The sequence below is a fragment of the Nicotiana tabacum genome, chromosome 9 (assembly GCF_000715075.1).
Source record: "Nicotiana tabacum cultivar K326 chromosome 9, ASM71507v2, whole genome shotgun sequence".
Classification (NCBI taxonomy): domain Eukaryota; kingdom Viridiplantae; phylum Streptophyta; class Magnoliopsida; order Solanales; family Solanaceae; genus Nicotiana; species Nicotiana tabacum.
Genome location: NC_134088.1, coordinates 48,211,994 through 48,232,357, shown reverse-complemented (window position 1 = coordinate 48,232,357; position 20,364 = coordinate 48,211,994). Strand labels below are relative to the sequence as shown.

The 20,364-nt window shown below is 38.8% G+C and overlaps 1 protein-coding gene across 1 annotated transcript in view; it reads right to left on the bottom strand.

The window, feature by feature from the left end:
- Positions 1 to 15,979, bottom strand: part of LOC107828308 (subtilisin-like protease SBT2.4) — a 33,525-nt gene extending 17,546 nt beyond the window's left edge. Inside the window, 6 exon segments of the mRNA XM_075221672.1 lie at positions 4,371 to 4,482; positions 4,484 to 4,654; positions 11,690 to 11,759; positions 11,900 to 11,995; positions 12,513 to 12,907; positions 15,376 to 15,979. Coding sequence (XP_075077773.1) covers positions 4,371 to 4,482; positions 4,484 to 4,654; positions 11,690 to 11,759; positions 11,900 to 11,995; positions 12,513 to 12,907; positions 15,376 to 15,378 — 847 coding nt within the window. The 5' untranslated portion in view covers positions 15,379 to 15,979.
- Positions 15,980 to 20,364: the final 4,385 nt, after the last annotated feature.

Genomic DNA, 20,364 nt, shown 5'->3' with positions numbered 1-20,364 from the left:
CAACAAGATGAGGATATTGAACCAAGATCTGTCGATAAATGTAGACAGAGAAATGATTGGCCAAAATGGAAAGACGTTATCCAGGCAGAATTAGCTTCACTTGAAAAACGTGAAGTATTCGGACCTATAGTCCGAACACCTGAAGGAATAAAGCCAGTGGGATACAAATGGGTTTTTGTGCTAAAACTAAATGATAAAAATGAAGTCGTTAGATATAAAGCACGACTTGTGGCACAAGGATTTTCACAAAGACCTGACATTGATTATATGGAGACATATTCTCCTGTGGTGGATGCAATCACTTTCAGGAATCTTATAAATTTGGCAGTCCATGAAAAACTTGATATGCGTCTGATGGATGTTGTCACTGCATATTTGTATGGCACATTACAAATTTATATGAAAATCCCTGAAGGGTTTAAAGTTCCTGAAACTTATAAAAGCTTTAGGGAAACTTGTTCAATAAAGTTTCAAAAATCCTTATATTGATTGAAACAATCAGGGCAAATGTGGTATAATCGCCTGAGCGAATACTTGCTGAAAGAAGGGTATAAGAATGATCCAATTTGTCCTTGTGTCTTTATAAAAAGGTCTGAATCTGAATTTGTTATAATCGTTGTGTATGTTGATGATCTAAATATCATTGGAACTCCTGGGGAGCTTCCAAAAGCAGTAGACTGTTTGAAGAAAGAGTTTGAAATGAAAGATCTTGGAAAGACAAAATTTTGTCTTGGTCTACAAATTGAGCATATGAAAGATGGAATTTTTGTTCATCAATCAACGTACACCGAAAAGATCTTAAAGTGTTTTTATATGGATAAAGCTCATCCGTTGAGTACCCCGATGGTTGTGAGATCACTTGATATAAATAAAGATCCATTCTGACATCATGAAAATGATGAAAAACTTCTTGGTGATGAAACTCCATACCTTAGTGCAATTGGGGAACTAATGTACCTTGCAAATAATACTCGACCAGATATAACTTTTGCAGTTAGTTTATTATCAAGATTTAGTTCCTTTCCAACAACAAGACACTGGAATGGTGTTAAGCATATTTCAGATACCTCCGAGGGACTATTAATATGGGATTATTTTATTCTTATGAATCTGATTCACAAATGATTGGTTATGCAGATGCAGGTTATTTGTCTGACCCAAATAAAGCTCGATCTCAAATCAGGCTATCTATTTACTTGTAGAGGTACAGCTATACTATGGTGCTCAACAAAACAAACTTTAGCTGCTACATCTTCCAATTATGCAGAGATTATAGTTATTCATGAAGCTAGTCGAAAATGTGTATGGTTGAGATCACTGATTCAACACATTCAACAATTGTGTGGTCTTTCTTTAAAGACGAAGATTCCAACAATATTATATGAAGATAATGTTGCTTGCATAGCTCAACTAAAAGGAGGATATATCAAAGGAGACAGAACAAAACACGTTTCACCAAAGTTCATTTTCACGCATGATCTTTAACAAAATGATGAGATAGATGTTCAACAGATCCGTTCAAGTGATAATCTGGCAGATTTGTTCACAAAAGCATTGCCAACATCAACATTTGAGAAGCTGAGACATAAGATTGGAACGCATCGTCTCCGAGATATCAAATAAAGTTTTCATCAGGGCGTTGTACTCTTTTTTCCTTAACCAAGGTTTTGTCCCAATTGGGTTTTCTTGGTAAGGTTTTTAATGAGGCAGCACTCAATGCGTATTACAAGATATGTGTACTTTTTTTCCTTCACTAGGCTTTTTCCCATTGGATTTTTCCAGTAAGGTTTTAACGAGGCACATTATCTTCTAAATGAACATCCAAGGGGGAGTGTTATGAGATGAATGCATTTGTCTGTCCATGTAACGTACTTTGTATTCATGTACTCAATTAAAAAGTACATTAACTTATAACCTTTGAATGTATTTGTACATTTATAAATAACGAACTTTTGACCCTATGAAAAACACACCAAGAAGAGAAATAACAAAGTCATTCTACTCCTATATATCTTGTCTCCATTACTATATTGTTCTAGTTTGCTCTCATTTCTAAATATAATTCACATACCGTGTTATATTTACGATAGGGCTCAACTGAGAGATGTTGTGACACGAGTGACTGATCATATGGACTTAATTTTTGGACCGTGTTGGTAACATAATCACAAAGAAGAATGGATTCTTCTTTTTTGTTTTGGTAAAAAGTTTTATGCAAGAAGCTGAAATTGATTATGAGAAAACCTTTTCACCAGTTATAAAGTTTACCAATTCGATTATCTTTGGCTATTGTTGCACGTTTGGATCTGAAATTACACCAAATAGACGTGAAAACAGTATGGAACAACATATAGATTTTGTCGTTAAAAGCCAAAAAAAAAAAAGAAAATAAGATCTGCAAATTGAAAAGATCTATATATGGCCTGAAACAGTCCTCGAGGAAATGGTATTTGAGATTTCACAAGAAGGTGATATCATATGATACCATGATCAATGAAAATTATAGCATTTATATGAAGAAGTCCAATGAAATATTTATAATTCTTTTTCTTTACGCGTATGATATTTTATTGCCGGAAATAATTTGGAGTATCTGAGAACGATTAATCATGGCTTTCAAAGTCATTTGACATGAAAGATATGGGTGAGGCAGACCACATTCTTGGAGTTAAGATCCAAATAAATTGTTCCAAGAAGTTATTGCGTCTATCTCAAGAAACTTATATAGAGAAAGTTTTGTAATGCTTCCAGCTAAATTGTTGCAAACCCATGGATACTTCTTTAGCGAAAGTGAAACTTTAAGCCTTGAAATGTGTTCAGAGATTAAAAATGAAAAGGAAGACATATCTTGAGTTCCATATTCAAGTGTTGTCGGGCACTTGATGTACGCTATAATGTGTACCCAAATATTTATTATGTCATAGGTCTGACTGACAGGTATCAAACCAATCTTGGAAAAGATCATTGAAAAGAAATGATAAGGATTTTTCGATACATAAAGAGAACCGCAGATTCTTCACTATGTTACGGTGAAAATGAATTATCTTGAGAGAGTATACAAATGTGAGAGACATCATGGCAGATGAAGAAATAACATTACAATACATACAAACACAAAACATATAGTTGATCCTCTTACAAAAGCAATATCTAGAGATATATTTGAGAAACATGTCATAGCTCTAGGTTTGCAAAGGATATGTTAGTATTTGTGTATTGTAAAATATTTTAGTTATTATAGTATACTCATTAATGTATTATTATTGATTTAGTTGATAATTTGTATGCATGTGATGGTATCCTTTTGAAGGATATAAGTGTGTCGGATAAGTCGCGAGATCGACTCTCTCACACGAGTGATCGCCTCTAACGTCGAGGAACATGCATAGATGAGATATATTAAAACCTTGATTAGTGCAAGGTCCTGTATATCTTTGGATAAAATGGTCGGTCTTGACTAGAGTTTAGGTTTAAGGATTTCATGATCCTTAATGACTTGTTTTATAAGCAAAATGTGAGTTTCTCTAAGAAATTGAATTTGAGGATTATTAAAGTGAGAAACTCGGGTTAGACATCTGGAGGTGTATAGACTAAGATCTGGACAATGTTGAATAAGTAATGAATAAGACACGTACTCCAATATAATGTGAAAATACCGTAACATGTGTTTCATACCACGTGTGCTATCAACCAGTGGGATAATAGAAGAATGGATCCTTGCTTCTTCATTGTGTGAGATGCTGAAGAGTTATATTAACTTTAATAGGAATATCCTTTGGCCTCTTGAAGTGCCAATCGGTGTTGCTATTTAGCATGTTCACTAATAGCCATGAGTGATTCGGCAATACAATGCTTGTCTATGAAAGCACTTGATTTGGAGCGAATAGATTCAAGTAGAAAGGAAAGACAATTAAAATTAGTAAATTTAACTTGAGGTTTAATTCGTTAGAAATTATTTACGTTACTAACAGTAAAAATAAAAGAATAAACTGTAATTCGTAGAAACAACAAGTTTATAAAGACATCGTCAAACTTAACCTGACCGGTCGCAAGGACAACTAATGGCATAACCCTTGTTTATGCCCTAGCCTTAAAACGTTACTTTCAGTAATGCCATAATATATTTTTAAAAATGAAGCGATAAGCTAAAATCATTTTTCTCAGCCACGTTTAATTAATAATCGTTCCAACGACTGCGTGAACATTTTACTAAACTTCATTAGCTGTTAGTTTTTTCCCGGTGAAATTTTTGAATAAAATAATTCCTAATTCGTTACTAGAAATACGTTTATACTAGTTCGTAATTTCGGTAAAAATGCCATAAAGTAAGATAGACTTACAAAAAATAATAGTTATGTAGCAATACTAACCTGATAATCCTACACCCCCAATTTTGAGACCGTTACCAAGAATAAGAGTGGCAGGATAGGTTCTATCAATGTCACAAGCAGCAACACCTACAGCCCATGGACTATAAGAGATGAACAGAGTAAGGAGAAGGACCCTGGTTCCCAGCTGCTTGAACAACAAACGTTCCAGCCTTGTGTGCAGCTAACATGAATATCTCAAACAGGCTCAAGAAAGTCAGTGTGCCTTCTGGTGGTTCATCTGGTCCTACTGACAGAGTCAAGATATCAACCCCATCTAATACTGCCTGCAAATTAATTTGTGAAACTGGATCAATCTCTTGAAAATTTTAGAATTTGGTTGAATGAGAATCCCTGATCGGACTCATGCATATTAGAAGAATGAAAGGTGTGAGCTGGGCTAAGTATGTGCTAATGCTAAAACGATATTAATTACTTCTTTCTAATAGTCGTGGTGTTCGAGTCAACTTGCACGCATTTCAACTATACTAAAATAATAATTACTTATATAATACCGGTGGGATTGCAAAGGTAAAATAACTACTCCCTCCGTTCCAAAAAAAGATGACACTTTTCGAATTTCGAGAGTCAAACGAGTAGTTCTTTGACCACGACCTTTTCATATACCTTTCAAATATTTTGAATTGTTAAATATTGTGACTCAAAGTATATTTTATATAATATTTAAATCTTATTTTTAAAAACTTAAAGATTCTATGTCTAAATTCATCGTCAAATTTAAGAGGTTTGACTCTCAAGATCCGAAAAGTATCATTCTTTTTCGGACAGGACGGAGTAATAATTCTATATACCCTGAAAAATGAGTAACAATTAAATTTGTACGCGATTTAAAGGATACGTGATTTAATTCAATACGAATGATCTAAGAACAACGAGTAATTAAATTAAAGAGAGAATGAACGCTCAAACCAAACGTAATGTGACGGTCAAACCAGATCGTAAGCTGGACACTAAGATCCGGCCTCGATCCGACCCTCGATATGGGCTCGGTTGCAATTAAAGAAAAGAATAGCTGAAGAACACTATGAATGATAGCTAGAAGACAGAAATGAACTTTTATTGCTTTGATATGCATGTCAACCATGTGTTATAATATATAAAAAAAATCCCCTCTATATAGCAGGGGATTTCAGTCCTAAATACACTATAAATAAGGTAAAAATATTCTTTTTCCGGTAAATGTCGATCCGCAGTTGATATCGGACGTGATTTGTGCTGTAATATCCGGTTGAGGGCGAATATTACGGCTCCCTACTTGTCATGCCCAATCGCTCCTCCTTTTCCCGTGGTCTCAAAACTTTACTTGGCCCGGGCCCATTGTTTTGCCATGCCCGATCCTAGATGCATCGTTCACTCCTCCCGAGTTCAGATAGGAGAGATCCTTCGGCCTTGCTTGTAGTTGCGTCGGACCGTGCTTCCCTCTCGTTTCCTTATTGGGGAATCGGGGAAAATATTGTCCCCGATTCTAACCTTACACAGATAGTCCCCATGCTTTTCGGAGAGCAGGTTTATCGAAGCGACGGGAAGCAATTAATTGACCTCTATAACCCAATCGACGGGGTCAGTGAAACGTCCCATCAGTCGCGTCGTTCTAACTTCGAACACGTGTCAGCCGCAGGTTGACCGTCCTCGAATGCAAAATGTCACGCATTGATTACCCCCTCTCTATAAAAGCTTCGGTTGCTTTTTTTTTACTTTTTTACTTTCAATTCCAGAACTCCTTAATTTACCCCCGAACTTTTTACTTGTTCTTAACCCCTTCAAATCTTCATACATTGTTCTATACATTTTCATATATTCATCTTCCCATCTTCAAATCTTCATACTTCATCCTTAATTCTTCAAGTTTGACCTTCAAACATTCATCCTCATCTTCAAATCTTCATATTTCCCAAAACTCGATGGCGAAGACTTCGAAATCTATGCCCCAACAGACCGTCCCTTCAACTTCTAACTCGGCCACGGATGCTGAGGTGGCCGTACCTGAAATGGCCCCAGAACCACCCCTTAAGAACTTCATCCTCGGAGGCTATTCTATAGAAAACGACTTCAAGGTCGAAAAAACCTCCAGTCAACAGGATTGGGGCGAGGAGGTATGGAGGTACATATGCTCCATCACCGAGGACATGCTCCCTACAGTTCGGAAGGACTGCAAATGGGAGGGCAAAGAAGTGGTCGTCCCCGGTCCTCATGAGGACATCACTATGTGAAGGGGTATCTGAGTGTTTACACATACCCCTTCACACTAGCCCCGGTGGACCCATAGTCCTCGATTTTTGCAGAAGGTACGAGGTCTGCCTCGGGCAGATTCACCCATCCTTTTGGAGTATCTTGATCCTCCTTCGCCACTTCGCAGTGTTTTGGATAGCGTGCGGCGACAAATAGCGACGAGGGCCCGCTTCACTGAGGCGAGAGGCGCGCAGCGAAGCGCTCGCCTTTTTGCTGTGAAGCGACAATTTATACAAAAACATAAAATATTATATACATATAACTAAAAACTCAAAAACAATAATATATTAATAAATATCATTCAAAAATTAATTGCGGATCTTGATGAGCCTTGTATAGCATAATTCCAAGCTATATCATTTCGTTTATTACTATCGGATGACGCCATCTCAACGTTGTTTTATGGGAAAAAAATTATCAAGTCAATATGCAATTAATTCTACTCAATAAGACTATAAATCTATAATTGAAAAAAACAGAGCAACAAATTAATAAAGCTACTGCCTCTACTCCATTTTGAAAAACAGAGCAACAAAAAAAAATGAAGCTACTACCTGACTGCCTCTGCTCGATTTTGAAAAGCAGAGCAACAAAAAAAAAAAATACAGCTGCTGCCTTTGCTCGATTTTGAAAAACAGAGCAACAAATTGAAAAATAAGAGCTGAAAGAGATGATGGAAGAAACAGAGCAAAAAACCCAAAAACTGAGCAAAGAAAGAAAGAAGAAGAAAAACAGAGCAAAGAAAGAAGAAGAAGAAAAACAGAGCTGAAAGAGATGATGGAAGAAAGGAAAACAGAGCTAGGCTGAAAGAGAAGAAAAACAGAGCCGAAAGAATAAGAAAAACAACGATCACTGAAGAAAGAAGAAAGAAGAAAGAAGAAGAAAAAGAAAAAAGAAGACCAGCAATGGTGGTCGACCAGAAGAAGAAGAAAGTAGAAGAAGAAAGGAGAAGAAGAAGAAAAGAAAAGAAAGAAACATACCTGGTGAAAAAGGGGTCGCTGATGGCTGACGATGGAAGAAGAAGATGTGAACTCAAGCCCTAATTTTGTCGCTGAAGAAGAACCGGAGAAGAAGGGTCGCTGCTCGTAAGAAGTGATTTCACCCAAGTCCTAATTGCGACTTAAGTGCCTTTTTCTTTTCTTTTTTTAAAATAGCGACGCTACGCTCGCTTCTCACCACACTGTCGCCTCTCGCTACACAAGCACAGGCGACCGCTATTTTGAATCGCAACGCAACAGGCCCTCTGTAGCGACACACGCTCGCCTCGCATCGCTACACGCTTTTAGCGCTGTAGCGAGCGCTATTTATAACACTGCCACTTCGTTAATAACACAGAGGCACATCGGTTCACCATCAATCACCTACTTCGTCTCTACAGTCCCCGAATCTTCCGAGGGGGACTAATCAAGCTCGTTCGTCGGGCGAAGAAAGATCCATTCTCGAGCATTGACGAAGATAAGGATCGAGGCTGGGAGGGGAGATTTGTTTGGGTGAAAACCGAGGATCTCATTCCTTCCGAGTTCCTGCCGTTCCCTGAAAAGTGGAACCTAGCCCGTAAGTAGCTCTCTTTCTCGAGTATTTAGAATTTTTGTGAATTTCAGTTCTTCATTTTCATTGATTGTTTCTATCATCGTGCAGTGGTTGCCCGAGTTCCCAACGCAGTTCCCCGCTTCAAAGAGTGGGTTGAGGGGATTTGCACGCAGATGTCATATTTCGAGCGCAAATGGCGCAAGCTCTCGAAGGGCAAGTGGGAGGCCCGTTTCCATGGTGAGTACTTTTTCTGACCAAACTTACTTACATATTCAACTATTTTTCTCTAAATCCCTCTCTTTCTTTCGTAGGTTTGCCCAAGACCACCGAGCTCCGGGCATAGGACGAGGACGAGGCTTCGTCTTCACCCGATACACCCTCCGCTTCGGGACAGCCTGAGGCTGCTAAGGATGAGGAGGACAAAAACAGAAGAAAGAGAAAGTCTTCGGGTTCCACAGACACCGAAGCCAAGAAGAAGAGGGTAGCGGTCCGGGCCCGAAAGAGCAACAAGAGGAGTACCCGGGCCGGGGTACCGGACCCTGATTCCCTCCACCGGCTCAGGGACTACCCTGAAGATGACGATATGGAGTTCATTGCCCATAGGCCGGCTATTGATGAAGAAGAGCGGGTGGCGACCGGGAGAAGTGACCGAGAGGTCGACCCAACTTTGGCTCGGGAGCCCGAAGTAAAACCAGTGGCTACGGCCTCCCGAGAAACTACTCCTGCTCCGAGGGAAGCCGTCGACGTCATTGACATCACGGGAACGCCATCCCACACGGAGTCTCTATTCGACGAGGCTCAGGCCATCAAGGAGAAACCGAACGAGATGACGCGGACCGCAGACGAGGCCCTCAACATGTTTTTTTAGGGCATGGATATGGGCGCATTGGAGGATTACCTCGGATTCAGTCACTTGGAGATCCTGAAAAAAGACGTACCATCGGAAGCAGGCGGGCCGAGCTTGGGCCCGAAGCTGGTGAAGCAGTTCCTTGCTCCGAGCGTGGACCCCGACCGCAAGAGGACGGTCGTGTTTACGATCCCTGCGGATACCCAGGTACTGTTTGGATCGGTTGGCGCGGCCAGTTATCTTCACTCCTTGGTGACCGAAGAGGATCAGGCTTTGAAAGACTTTAGCACATAAGAGTGATTTTTGAGATAGCTTCCATCATAAGAGAAGAAAGAAGAAAAAGAGTTCGTTTTGCTGCATATTTTATTTCGACCAGCCAGCTCCAAATCACGTTTTTCAATTCGTTCACTGTTGGATCGGGCTGAAATTTTTACTGAGTGCTCCTAACATCTTGGTCTTTGATTTGAATGGTGGAGACCGGATTCGGAGGCCTGTAGTATCCAATTTCGAGCCCTGAACAACAGCTCCGTTTTTGTAATTTCTCATCTTTCTTCAATTGATTTGTTGTTGCTTTTATTGCTATTGTTGCTCCGTGTTTGGCATTTATTATGTATTCAATTTGGAAAACTTTTGTAACCCCCTTACTGTTATAGTGAAGCTTTTTGGATCTGTATGATCCCGTGATTTTTACCTTCAATTTGAAGGATTTTTCACGTTAAAATTTGGTATTCTTTATCTTCTCGATTTCCGGGTTTGCCACAGGTTGATTGGGTCAACTACCGTAATCGACACCCTATTGAGCCTGGGTAATAGCCGCGATCGCGAGAAATGTCTGGATATGTAAGTTATAGTAAATCCAAAATTTCATACTTTATTTCTCACTTTTTGGGGTACAAAACGCACAGATCATACCTGGTTTTGAAGGAGGATCATTGAGAATTATTAAGGTAATGATTCTAAACCTTTTATTGAGTTCTTTACATGATTATATACAAATTTAGGCTTCCAAAACATGGAACTTAGCATGAACTATAGGGAACTTAGCCCTAAAAGCCCCAAATGAAAAATTACGAAATTGGATGGATAAATGAACCCCGATTGAGAACTAATTACAATATTAGACTCGTTGGATTATGTTTAATTCAAAAATTTATCAGGTCCTAGGATTTAATCTTTTTAGCCGAGAGTTAATTTTGACCATTGACTTTGACTAAACGCTAAAATATTAAAGTGAGTCCTATTGGGTAGTTGATTACGTTATTGCATATTTTTGTATGGATTCGAAAAGGAACACGAAATTCAATAGAGACGCTTTGTGCTTTGAATGCTTTTGAAGTAGGTGAAATTTTAACTTTTTGATTGCTTGTTTTTCTAAAGACACATGTTTCGTAAAAGTTGCATAAATGCATTGAAATAATTTTAAATGCCTAGTTGGTGTAGGGATGAGCAAGTGCTAAATATAGTATTTTACAGTTATATTAAGATTTACCTTAAGACGTGGGGATTTTAGGGTCCTGCACTCCTAGCACTTGGCATTGATTTGCTTTGAATGTAAGACATGCGGCATTTTATTGCACCTTTAGAAAACTATGGCTATGCGGGTAAAACATGTAGGATTAGCGGCACCTTAATGAGTTAGTATATATTATATGCATGCATCGTGATGAGTTCTATGGTTTCATTTGTACTGTGGATATTGTGTGAATGTCGTGGATGTGTGTATGCTTTTTATACTGAGACGTAAGTTTATTTTGCATATAATTATGCACAATAAACTGTTAAAAGACTTGTCCCCAGGGCATGAAAGGGGCTGAGTTGATGATTTTATTAGGTCCTAATGGCTCACAACTCAATGCTTCTTGTAGATATCGTTGCTAACACTTTTTGAGGATTAGTTGATCTTTCCACGCAATCAGCTGAGGTGGGTCGTCCACTCGGTCCGTGAAGGCTAGGGACTTCTTTTTGTGGAAATAGCCACTTTTAAGTATGCTATTTAAAATATATCCATAATATACAATGTATTTAAAAATTAGTTAATTTACTTAAATTTTAGGACACATCATCCTAAAGTTTAAATCTCAAGTTCAAACTATCGTGTCCTAAAGTTCTAAAATCGTGTCCAGAAATTCGAATCTTATGTACCGAATTTTAAATTAGCAGTTCAGAAATTTAAGACACTTAGTCCTGAATTTCAAATTAGCAGTTTAGAAATTCATGACACTTAATCCTGAATTTCAAATTAGCAGCTCAAAAATTTAGGACACTAAGTCCTGAATTTAAAATTAGCAGCTCAAAAATTCATGATACTTAATATATTGTAAATTGTAAAAATATTTTAAATAGCATGCTTAAAAGTGGCTACTAGTACACTTCATCCTCTTTTTTCTGCAATATATGATTTAAGGCTATGTCCCTTCAACTCTTTTGTACTATTATATTTATAAAAAATGCTTCTTGATTTAGCTTGTGGGTTTCCTTTTGAGATTCCTAATCTTCTATTATTGTTATTATTATTATTATTATTATTTCTATGGATGTGCGTTTGGATATTAAAGCTTTATCTTATACTAACTGCTTATGATTTGTTGTGATGATAAATTATCCAGTTCACTTTGCCGAATATATGCTCGCTAAGTGACGGTTGCAACCTTTGAGAATTGTGTAGTGACAGGTGGAAAGTGCAAGTAATACTTACTTGATCAATTGCCGCTAATACATCTGAAAGAGTTCCTATGCTTGGATAAATAGCTTTATAAACTGCAATCCTGTTTGTCATAAGCAATTGCATAGCAATCCTTTAGTGAAGACCCACTTGTCATCATCATCATCATATATATATATATATATATAGTCCTTTCAGAATCATTTGATGTGCCTTTGTGTATGTTTGTCTATATATACCTACCTTGCCCGCGGCGCCATTCCAGCTGCTCGTCCGTAGTACAAGCCATTCACTACCACCGGAACTCCAAAATTTCCAGCTGCAATTGAAGCTACATGACTGGAAAGGAAAAAAATCAAAAATATAATAAAAAGGTATAGGCTAACATAAACTTGAAGACAAAATCATACTCTAGACGCCTCAAACTAAAATTTCCTTTCCTTTCTCGAGGAATATGTTTTCCTAAAGTTAATTTATTTTCCATAAACTATATCTAAAAATTCGTTAACATAAGCCCCATAGGTAGCACGAGGTTTATTTCTTTGGGGATTAGAAAATGACCCTTTGCCTGAAATTGAACTACTGATTGATTAACAGATTGCTAGCACGATAGAGAAGTATTAAAATTGATACTTACAACTGAATTAAGTTAACCAAAATTAACATGTAAAGTTCAATCGACCAATCTACAGAGTAATATACTAGACAAATACTAAGGAAATATTAAAGTACGTATATTTATTAAGTATTTAGCTTTTTTTTAAAAAGACTTGATGGGTGGAGAATTTGATAAGTTTGACCACCAGAGTTGAGAGAAATCAAAGTAATACAAGTTAAACAGTATTATGAATTTTACCTGCCATGTCCAACAGCATCAAAGGGTGAGAGAATATCCACAGAGGCATTAAGAATAGCATTAGCTTGAGCTCCAGCTGAGAAAAACCTAGCAGATACTATCTTACCATTGCAGGAAGTTTCAGGAAATAATGGACCTTCCTCACATGCTCCAGAAAAATGTTGAGGAGTATAATTAGTAGTAGTTGTGGGATCATAAGCAAAGCTGGGGTGGTCTGGGTTAATGCCAGAATCAACAAAGCCGATCACAATTCCTTCCCCGATGTTTCTATCTCCTCCTTCTTGCGTCCATACCGCCGGTATCCCCAGAAACTGCGGAGTGTAAGTAGTCATCAGTTTAACCCTCCTGTCTTCCTCCACCAACTTCACTCTTGGAGCATTCTTCAGGTTTTCAATCTGAAAATTTATCGAAATTATGAATTCATAATTTAATATTAGTTTATTGAAATTCTAGTAATTTTTCACTACATATCTATGATTGATACCAAATTATTGGTATCAAAGAACAGGGAAGAGAATAAGAGGGGGAGGTCAGAGGAGAAGAGAAATTCAGGGGATAGAGACAGAGAATAGAGATTGAGAGAGAAAAGAGGAGATACAAGAGGAAAAATTCATATTTATCATTACTCAATGAAATTACAATGTAGTAGTAGTAGTAGCTTTATACTCCTAACTAGTCTCACGTGAAATATGCCAAAAACAAAATAAAAAGGAATTGGAAATTAAATCGAAGTCTAACAAACTTTTCCGCCAGAATGGCTCCCACTCACTTAAGCTACTTTCGATCTAAGTCCCTAATTTTTATATCAATACGCCCCTGTTAAACAACATTCTTGTCCTCAAGGGTGGTAATGTAGAACTGGAGCCACCAGGATCAAAAGGAAATTTCAAAAGATGTTCTCCAAGCATAGCACACAGAAGTCAATTATTTCTGGTTATATCTTGTAACAAGGAGAATGGATAATATGTGTCCCATCTAAAAGCTATGCTCCACTCCTTAATGGTTATCTCAACAGTAAAGTGCACCTCTTGGTGATATGAATATACCTTCCAGCTCAATTATATAATCATTTGGTGTAGAAACATCAAAGTTGCTCTAGAATATATCACTCAAGTAACAGAACTTCATTAAGGAGCCGCCTGGAACAAATGAAAATTGATGCGGAACACTTTGAATTTCAGGATAATACAACAAACAAGTAACTCAATTTCATAGCAAGAAGACAACGCTCCACTTCATTAATACTAAGCATATACCAACAGTTGTCTAGTTGATTATGTAGAAGGTGTAGTGCACGTTCCTCCACCAAGAGAGGAATAATAATTGCATGAACATCATTAGAGCTGAATTTGCTTCCATATGCTGGACTCCATAATTGAGTAGAGAAGAATGATGACACATATCCCTTGAAGTTGCATGTTTGCTGGTGCAAATTTTTTAAGTGGTCCAGGTTTTGAAAATGCAACCCAATAGCTTGGTTCTCCAAGCCAATAAATATACCACCTGGGTCAAAAGTGAATTGCAAATTATTCACCATATCTCTGACTTTCGCAGCTCCATTCCTTAGACTGGCAGAACCAGAGAAGTTAAGAGCACCAGAACACATTGCAACAGGAAAGATAAAATCAAATAACCAGTCTCCAAAGCTTGCAAACATGTACTTCTTCCACCTCCTTGTCAGTTATAACCTCTTTGTAGTGTTGATTAGTAGTCCCTCTAATACTATCTCATAGTTTCACACTACCACTAGAATCCATGGATAAGAGACGTCCTTTGTAACTTAAAACCCCATGCTGCACTATTCATGGAGTTGTAGAGATGCTGAAATATAGTTCCTTACAGAGAAGAATATATCCGTCTAAGGAAACCTTTGCTCTAGCAGTAGACAAGTTTCTAGCCATGACTGAACCCCTTCTTTGAGAAGCCTTATGGATTTTACACCCATCCACTGATCATTGTATACAGACAAATCAATTGTGGCTCCCTCTTTAGAGTCATCATGCAATGTTAATTGCAAATTTGGGCCCCAAAGTAACATACTCTCCTTATGGAAAATTCTGTTAAGTTCAACGAGAGGTCTCCTTTACAGTTAATACTGTAAAACAGGGCTATATGTTGGAATGATAGCACCTGAACAGACAAAATTAATATACACGACATAAGGATGCATTAACTACTGCCATCCAGTATCCCATGCACTCTACTCGTGCTATTAGACGATCAAAACCTGTTAGTAAAATCCATCAATAATTCTATAATATATTTGTATAACCATCTAACTTCACAGTCTTCAAGCCTATTCCTGGATCCTGTACAGGAACAATCATCCTATTTACAACTAAAACAAGAGAGAACTTGCTCTTATGTCTTATGAATGCATATGCTACCTTGCAATGATCTCTTCCAACCATAAGAACATACATTTGAGATCGAGTGCGCAACAAATATGTGGAGAATACCTTAGGATACACATGTTCAACAAATTCGATATTTCTGCCATTAAAACCACTATCAAAGGACTTCGGTTTCATATCTCTTTCTGACATTTCATTGGAAACCTTGTGACCGTTATTTATCCTCTCAGTTTCAATGAAAAGTGCATGTAGATACATGTCTTCTAAAGCATCCAAATCACTTTCATCAGAATTATAATCTAGCTTTGGCATTTTACCAAGCACCTTGTAAGCATTATTCTCGCTTTCATCTTCCGCAAAATGTTTAGCTAGGAATGTGTCTCCCAAAGCATATATATCATTATCACTCTCGTTTTCGATAAAAAGTACATTTAAGAACATATCTTCCACAACTTCAGCACTCTCTATAAGGACGGAACCTGAAGGAGAAGTTTCGAGGTTAAACTTACCATTTTTGTACACAAGCAGAGATTTTCATGTTTAGGCAATAGTACCTCCCACTAGAGCAAACAACATAGCATGGCATGCAGTAGTATTTGCATGACTCTTCAGATTTTAGCTCAATTTGTCTTTTAATTTTCTGAAAAAGCCTTTGAATCTCAGCCAATAGAGTCATTGTTTGGTCAGCTGATGCGATATGTTTTCTATTGTAGAAACTTCAACTAATGCTTTGTTATTATTCAGTCCACATGCCGAGAGCAACCTGGCTCTATACCAATTGATACCAAATTATTGGTATCGAAGAACAAGGATGAGAAGCAGAGGGGAAGGAGATCAGAGGAGAAGAGAATTTCAAGGGATAGATACAGAGAAGAGAGGTTTGAGAGAGAAAAGAGGAGATACAAATTCCGAGTATGCTAAAAAAGAAATAAAAAGATTTGAAAATTAAACTAAAGTCTAAAAACAAATTCTCCTTAGAATGGCTCCTTTCGAGCTAAATTTCGAGCTACTTTCGAGCTAAATTTCTGTATCAATACGTGTCAAAACTATCCGGTTGAATTGAACGAATGATTAGGATCACCCATGTAGGTCAATCCTTAAAATAAAATAAAATAAAATAAATTTAAATGGAGAAAATAAGGAAATACACAACTATTGGCAATAGGTGTGTCATTTAAATGAGAGATGTCGACTTGTATCCCTTTTAACGGTAAAAATACTGCTCCCAACATACTAATAGAAAATTGAGAAAAAATTATGTACTATATGTATCCATATAAAAAGAACAACATGTGGCATTATCGAATATCTTCCAAGATAAGAATATTCCAAACATTGTAACAATTGAAATTTAGAGCGTAGAACTACAAAGCCAATAAGTTGCAAAGGCCTTCATAAGTTACAAAAGCCGGAATGAAGTCTCATTTATACATGTATACGGGTGAAATCGAGCTCGTTGGATATCTCGATTTTCGATGACGCAAATGGAGCAGAGACGTGACCGTAAAGAATCAGAATCATGACAAGGAGCCCCTCGAGTCGAGGTCCGAGCAAAGCATATGCCCTCGGAAGAATTGGGGTCACATCCCCCAGGTCCGATTCGAATCCCTAAACCTCAGAGAGCGTTACCAGACAATCGAGTATGACTAACAAAGGGTTGTGATATTCGTGCCCAACCGGATGTCACGTCGTAAATCTCGGCTCGTGCCAGCAATGGATCAGTGATTAGCAAGGAGAAGGATTTTTACCCTTTCTTAGAATTGTACTTAGAAAAAATTCTCCTACTATATAAAGGGGAGTCTAACTATTCATTAGACAATTTATTGTAACATGCATACCAAGGCAATGTACTCTTACTTTCTTTGCTATTCAAAGTTCTTACTTTTATTCATCAGTTCTTCATTACTGTGAGCCCGAAATCGAAGGCAGGTATTTCATTAAAGATATACTAAGTCCGGGTTCACTCCCCCCTTTATTGGTTTGACAATTTATTACGCCATTTATCTGCTTAATCTAACGCAACTTATCATTTGTATTGAATTAATCCGCGTATCCTTAAAACCACATACAAATTTAATTGTTATCCATTTTTTAGGGTATACAGTTTGGCGCCCACCGTGGGCCTAAGGATAATAGTGGTGATTTGATACAAATTTTCATAACATACTCTATTTTACACTTATTCTTTGAGCTTTTAATTTCAGGTCAAATTAAAAATATAAAACTCCTAATCTACCCATTTGAACGTTGATGCTGAGTTCGACCACCATGGCGAGAACAACAATGTGGTGCCCAACAACGAGGTGCCCATGTTGACCCCAACGGAGTCCCAGTCGCGGATCCGATCGATGTTAATTCATATATGGCTATCGAAGCAAACTTTCCTACTAACCACGAAAATAGCATTCGCGGGGGAGCCCGGTCGGTAGCCCGGAGTACACACGACGGCGGAGGTGATGGGATCAACTTGCACGTGATTTTCGAAATGTCACAGGCTCAACAGGCAGCGATAGCCCAGTTGCAGAACCAAAGTCATGCCTCCAGTAGAGTTGAGCCCGAACCATCCCGAAAACATGCTCGCAGAAATGAACCGCCCACAGAAAGGCCGGGTGAAGTAGAACCCGGGACTAACCCCGAGATAATAAAGATGCTTGAGGAACTGATGAAAAGGGTAGAATTGGGAGAAAAGAAAATCGAAACCAATGACAAAAAAGTGGAGACCTATAACTCCAGAGTCGATCAAATCCTAGGAGCACCACCGATACTGAAAGACCTAGATTCCAAGAAGTTTGTCCAAAAACCTTTCCCTATGAGCGCAGCTCCGAAGCCGATCCCAAAAAAGTTCTGTATGCCCGAAATTCTGAAGTATAATGGAACGACTATCCAAATGAACATGTCACCTCCAACACGTGCGCCATCAAGGGGAACAACTTGGAAGACAACGAAATCAAGTCCGTCCTGCTGAAAACGTTTGGGGAGACCTTGATAAAAGAATCTATGATATGGTATCACAACTTGCCCCCTAATTCTATTGACTCGTTTGCTATGCTTGCATATGCCTTTGTAAAAGCACACATTGGGGCCATCAAGGTCGAGACCATGAAGTCAGACCTTTTCAAAGTAAAGCAAAGAGATAACGAGATGCTCAGAGATTTCGTGTCCAGGTTTCAAATGGAACGAATGGATCTGCCTCCGGTTGCGGACGATTGAGTCATTCAGGCATTTACCCAAGGACTCAACCCCTAAAGCTCATTGTCTTCATAGCAGTTGAAACAAAATTTGATAGAATACCCGACGGTAACTTGGGCCAACGTTCATAACAGGTACCAATCAAAAATTAGGTCGAAGACGATTAGCTCGGGGCCCCTTCCGGGTCCATTTATCCCGTCAGAGCTAGTGACAGATCCAAAAGAACCATCGATCATGAACCAAGATCAAACAGAGATCGGTATCAACCATACAATGGATATGGAAGGGGTAATGGGTCCGGACGAAACCCTGTAAGGAGTGAAAGAAGAAGCGATCGAGGTCATAATAACCGGGGACTTATGAGCAAAACCGGTTTCAACAGACCCATCGGGTCTAAGGAGTCACCAAAGTTATCGGAGTACAACTTCAGCGTCGATGTTGTTGGCATCGTATCAGCCATTGGACACATCAAAGATACTAAATGGCCTCGACCATTGCAATCTGATCCTGCCCAAAGAGACCCCAGCCTAATGTGTAAGTATCATGGTACTCACAACCACAGAACCAAAGACTGCCAATAGCTGAGAGAAGAAGTAGCCTGGTTATTCAATAATGGACATCTCCGAGAATTTCTGGGTGACCGAGCCAAAATCACTTCAGGAATAGGGACTCCAACAAACAGATCGAGCAAGAGTAACCCCAGCACGTCATTAACATGATCATTGGCGGAATTGATATCCCTTAGGAGCCGATGCTAAAGTGCACTAAGGTGTCCATTACGAGGGAAAATGAACTCGAGATTATGTACCGGAGGGAACCTTATCTTTCAACGACGAAGATATTGAAGGAATCGTGCAACCACATAATGATGCACTTGTAATATCTGTACTCATAAATAAATCTCGAGTTAAGCATGTGTTAATTGATCTAGGTAGCTCGGCCAATATCATCAGATCGAGGGTCGTGGAACAGCTAGGTCTGCAAGACCAAATATTGCCTGCAGTTCTAGTTTTAAATGGATTTAACATGGCATGCGAAACGACTAAAGGGGAGGTAACCCTACCAGTAAATACCGCCAGAACCGCTCAGGAAACAAATTTCTACATGATCGAAGGAGATATGAGATACAATGCTCTATTCGGAAGGCCATGGATTCACAACATGAGGGTAGTACCCTCGACACTACATCAGGCATTGAAATTCCCCATACCGGGAGGGATCAAGACTGTTTACGGTGAACAGCCGGCCGCGAAAAAAATGTTTTGCAGTCGATGAGGTGACCCCGATATCTACACTATTGACATCAAATAACCCGAGTTCGACTACCAAGGAAGGAACCAAATAGCAATCATCGACACCGGCCCCGACCGGACCAAAAAAGCAGAAGACACACGAGGATGATGATTACGGAGTCCCTAGATCGTTCATAGCCCCTGACAATTGTAATGCCACCAAGTCAACAGTTGAGGAGCTGGAGCAGGTCATATTGATCGAGCACTCACCCCGATCAGAAGGTATACTTAGGCACGGGGCTAACTCCCGAGCTCAGGAAGAAATTCATTGAATTCCTTATAGCTAACATAGATTGTTTCGCTTGGTCCCACCTTGATATGACAGGGATCCTGCCAGAAATAACCACTCACAAGCTAAGCTTGGATCCAAAGTTCCACCCGATTAAATAGAAGAGGGGGCCTCAGACCGAAGTCAAGCACGTATTCATTAAAGACGAGGTATCCAAACTCCTTAAAATAGGTTTCATTCGGGAAGTTAAGTATCCGAATTGGTTAGCAAACGTAGCAGTAGTAGTAGTGCCTAAAAAGGGAAATAAACTAAGAATGTGTGTAGATTACAAAGACTTGAACAAGGTGTTCCCTAAGGACTCTTTTCCTTTACCTAACATCGATCGCATGATCGATACGACGGCCGTCCAAGAGATACTCAGCTTTCTCGACGCCTATTCCGGGTACAACCAAATCCGGATGGACCCGGGCGATCAGGAAAAAACTTCCTTCATTACTAAATACGACATCTATTGTTATAATGTAATGCCATTCAGACTAAAAGATGTTGGTGTCACTTACCAACGCCTAGTAAATCGGATGTTCGAAGAGCAAATAGGAAAATCAATGGAGGTATACATTGGCGACATATTAGTTAAGTCCCAACGAGCAGAGGACCATTTGGAACATTTGCAGGAAACATTCAACATACTGAAGAAATACAATATGAAGCTGAATCCGGAGAAATGCGCATTCGGGGTCAGGTCTGGGAAGTTCCTTGGATTCATGGTGTCCAACCGGGGGATCGAA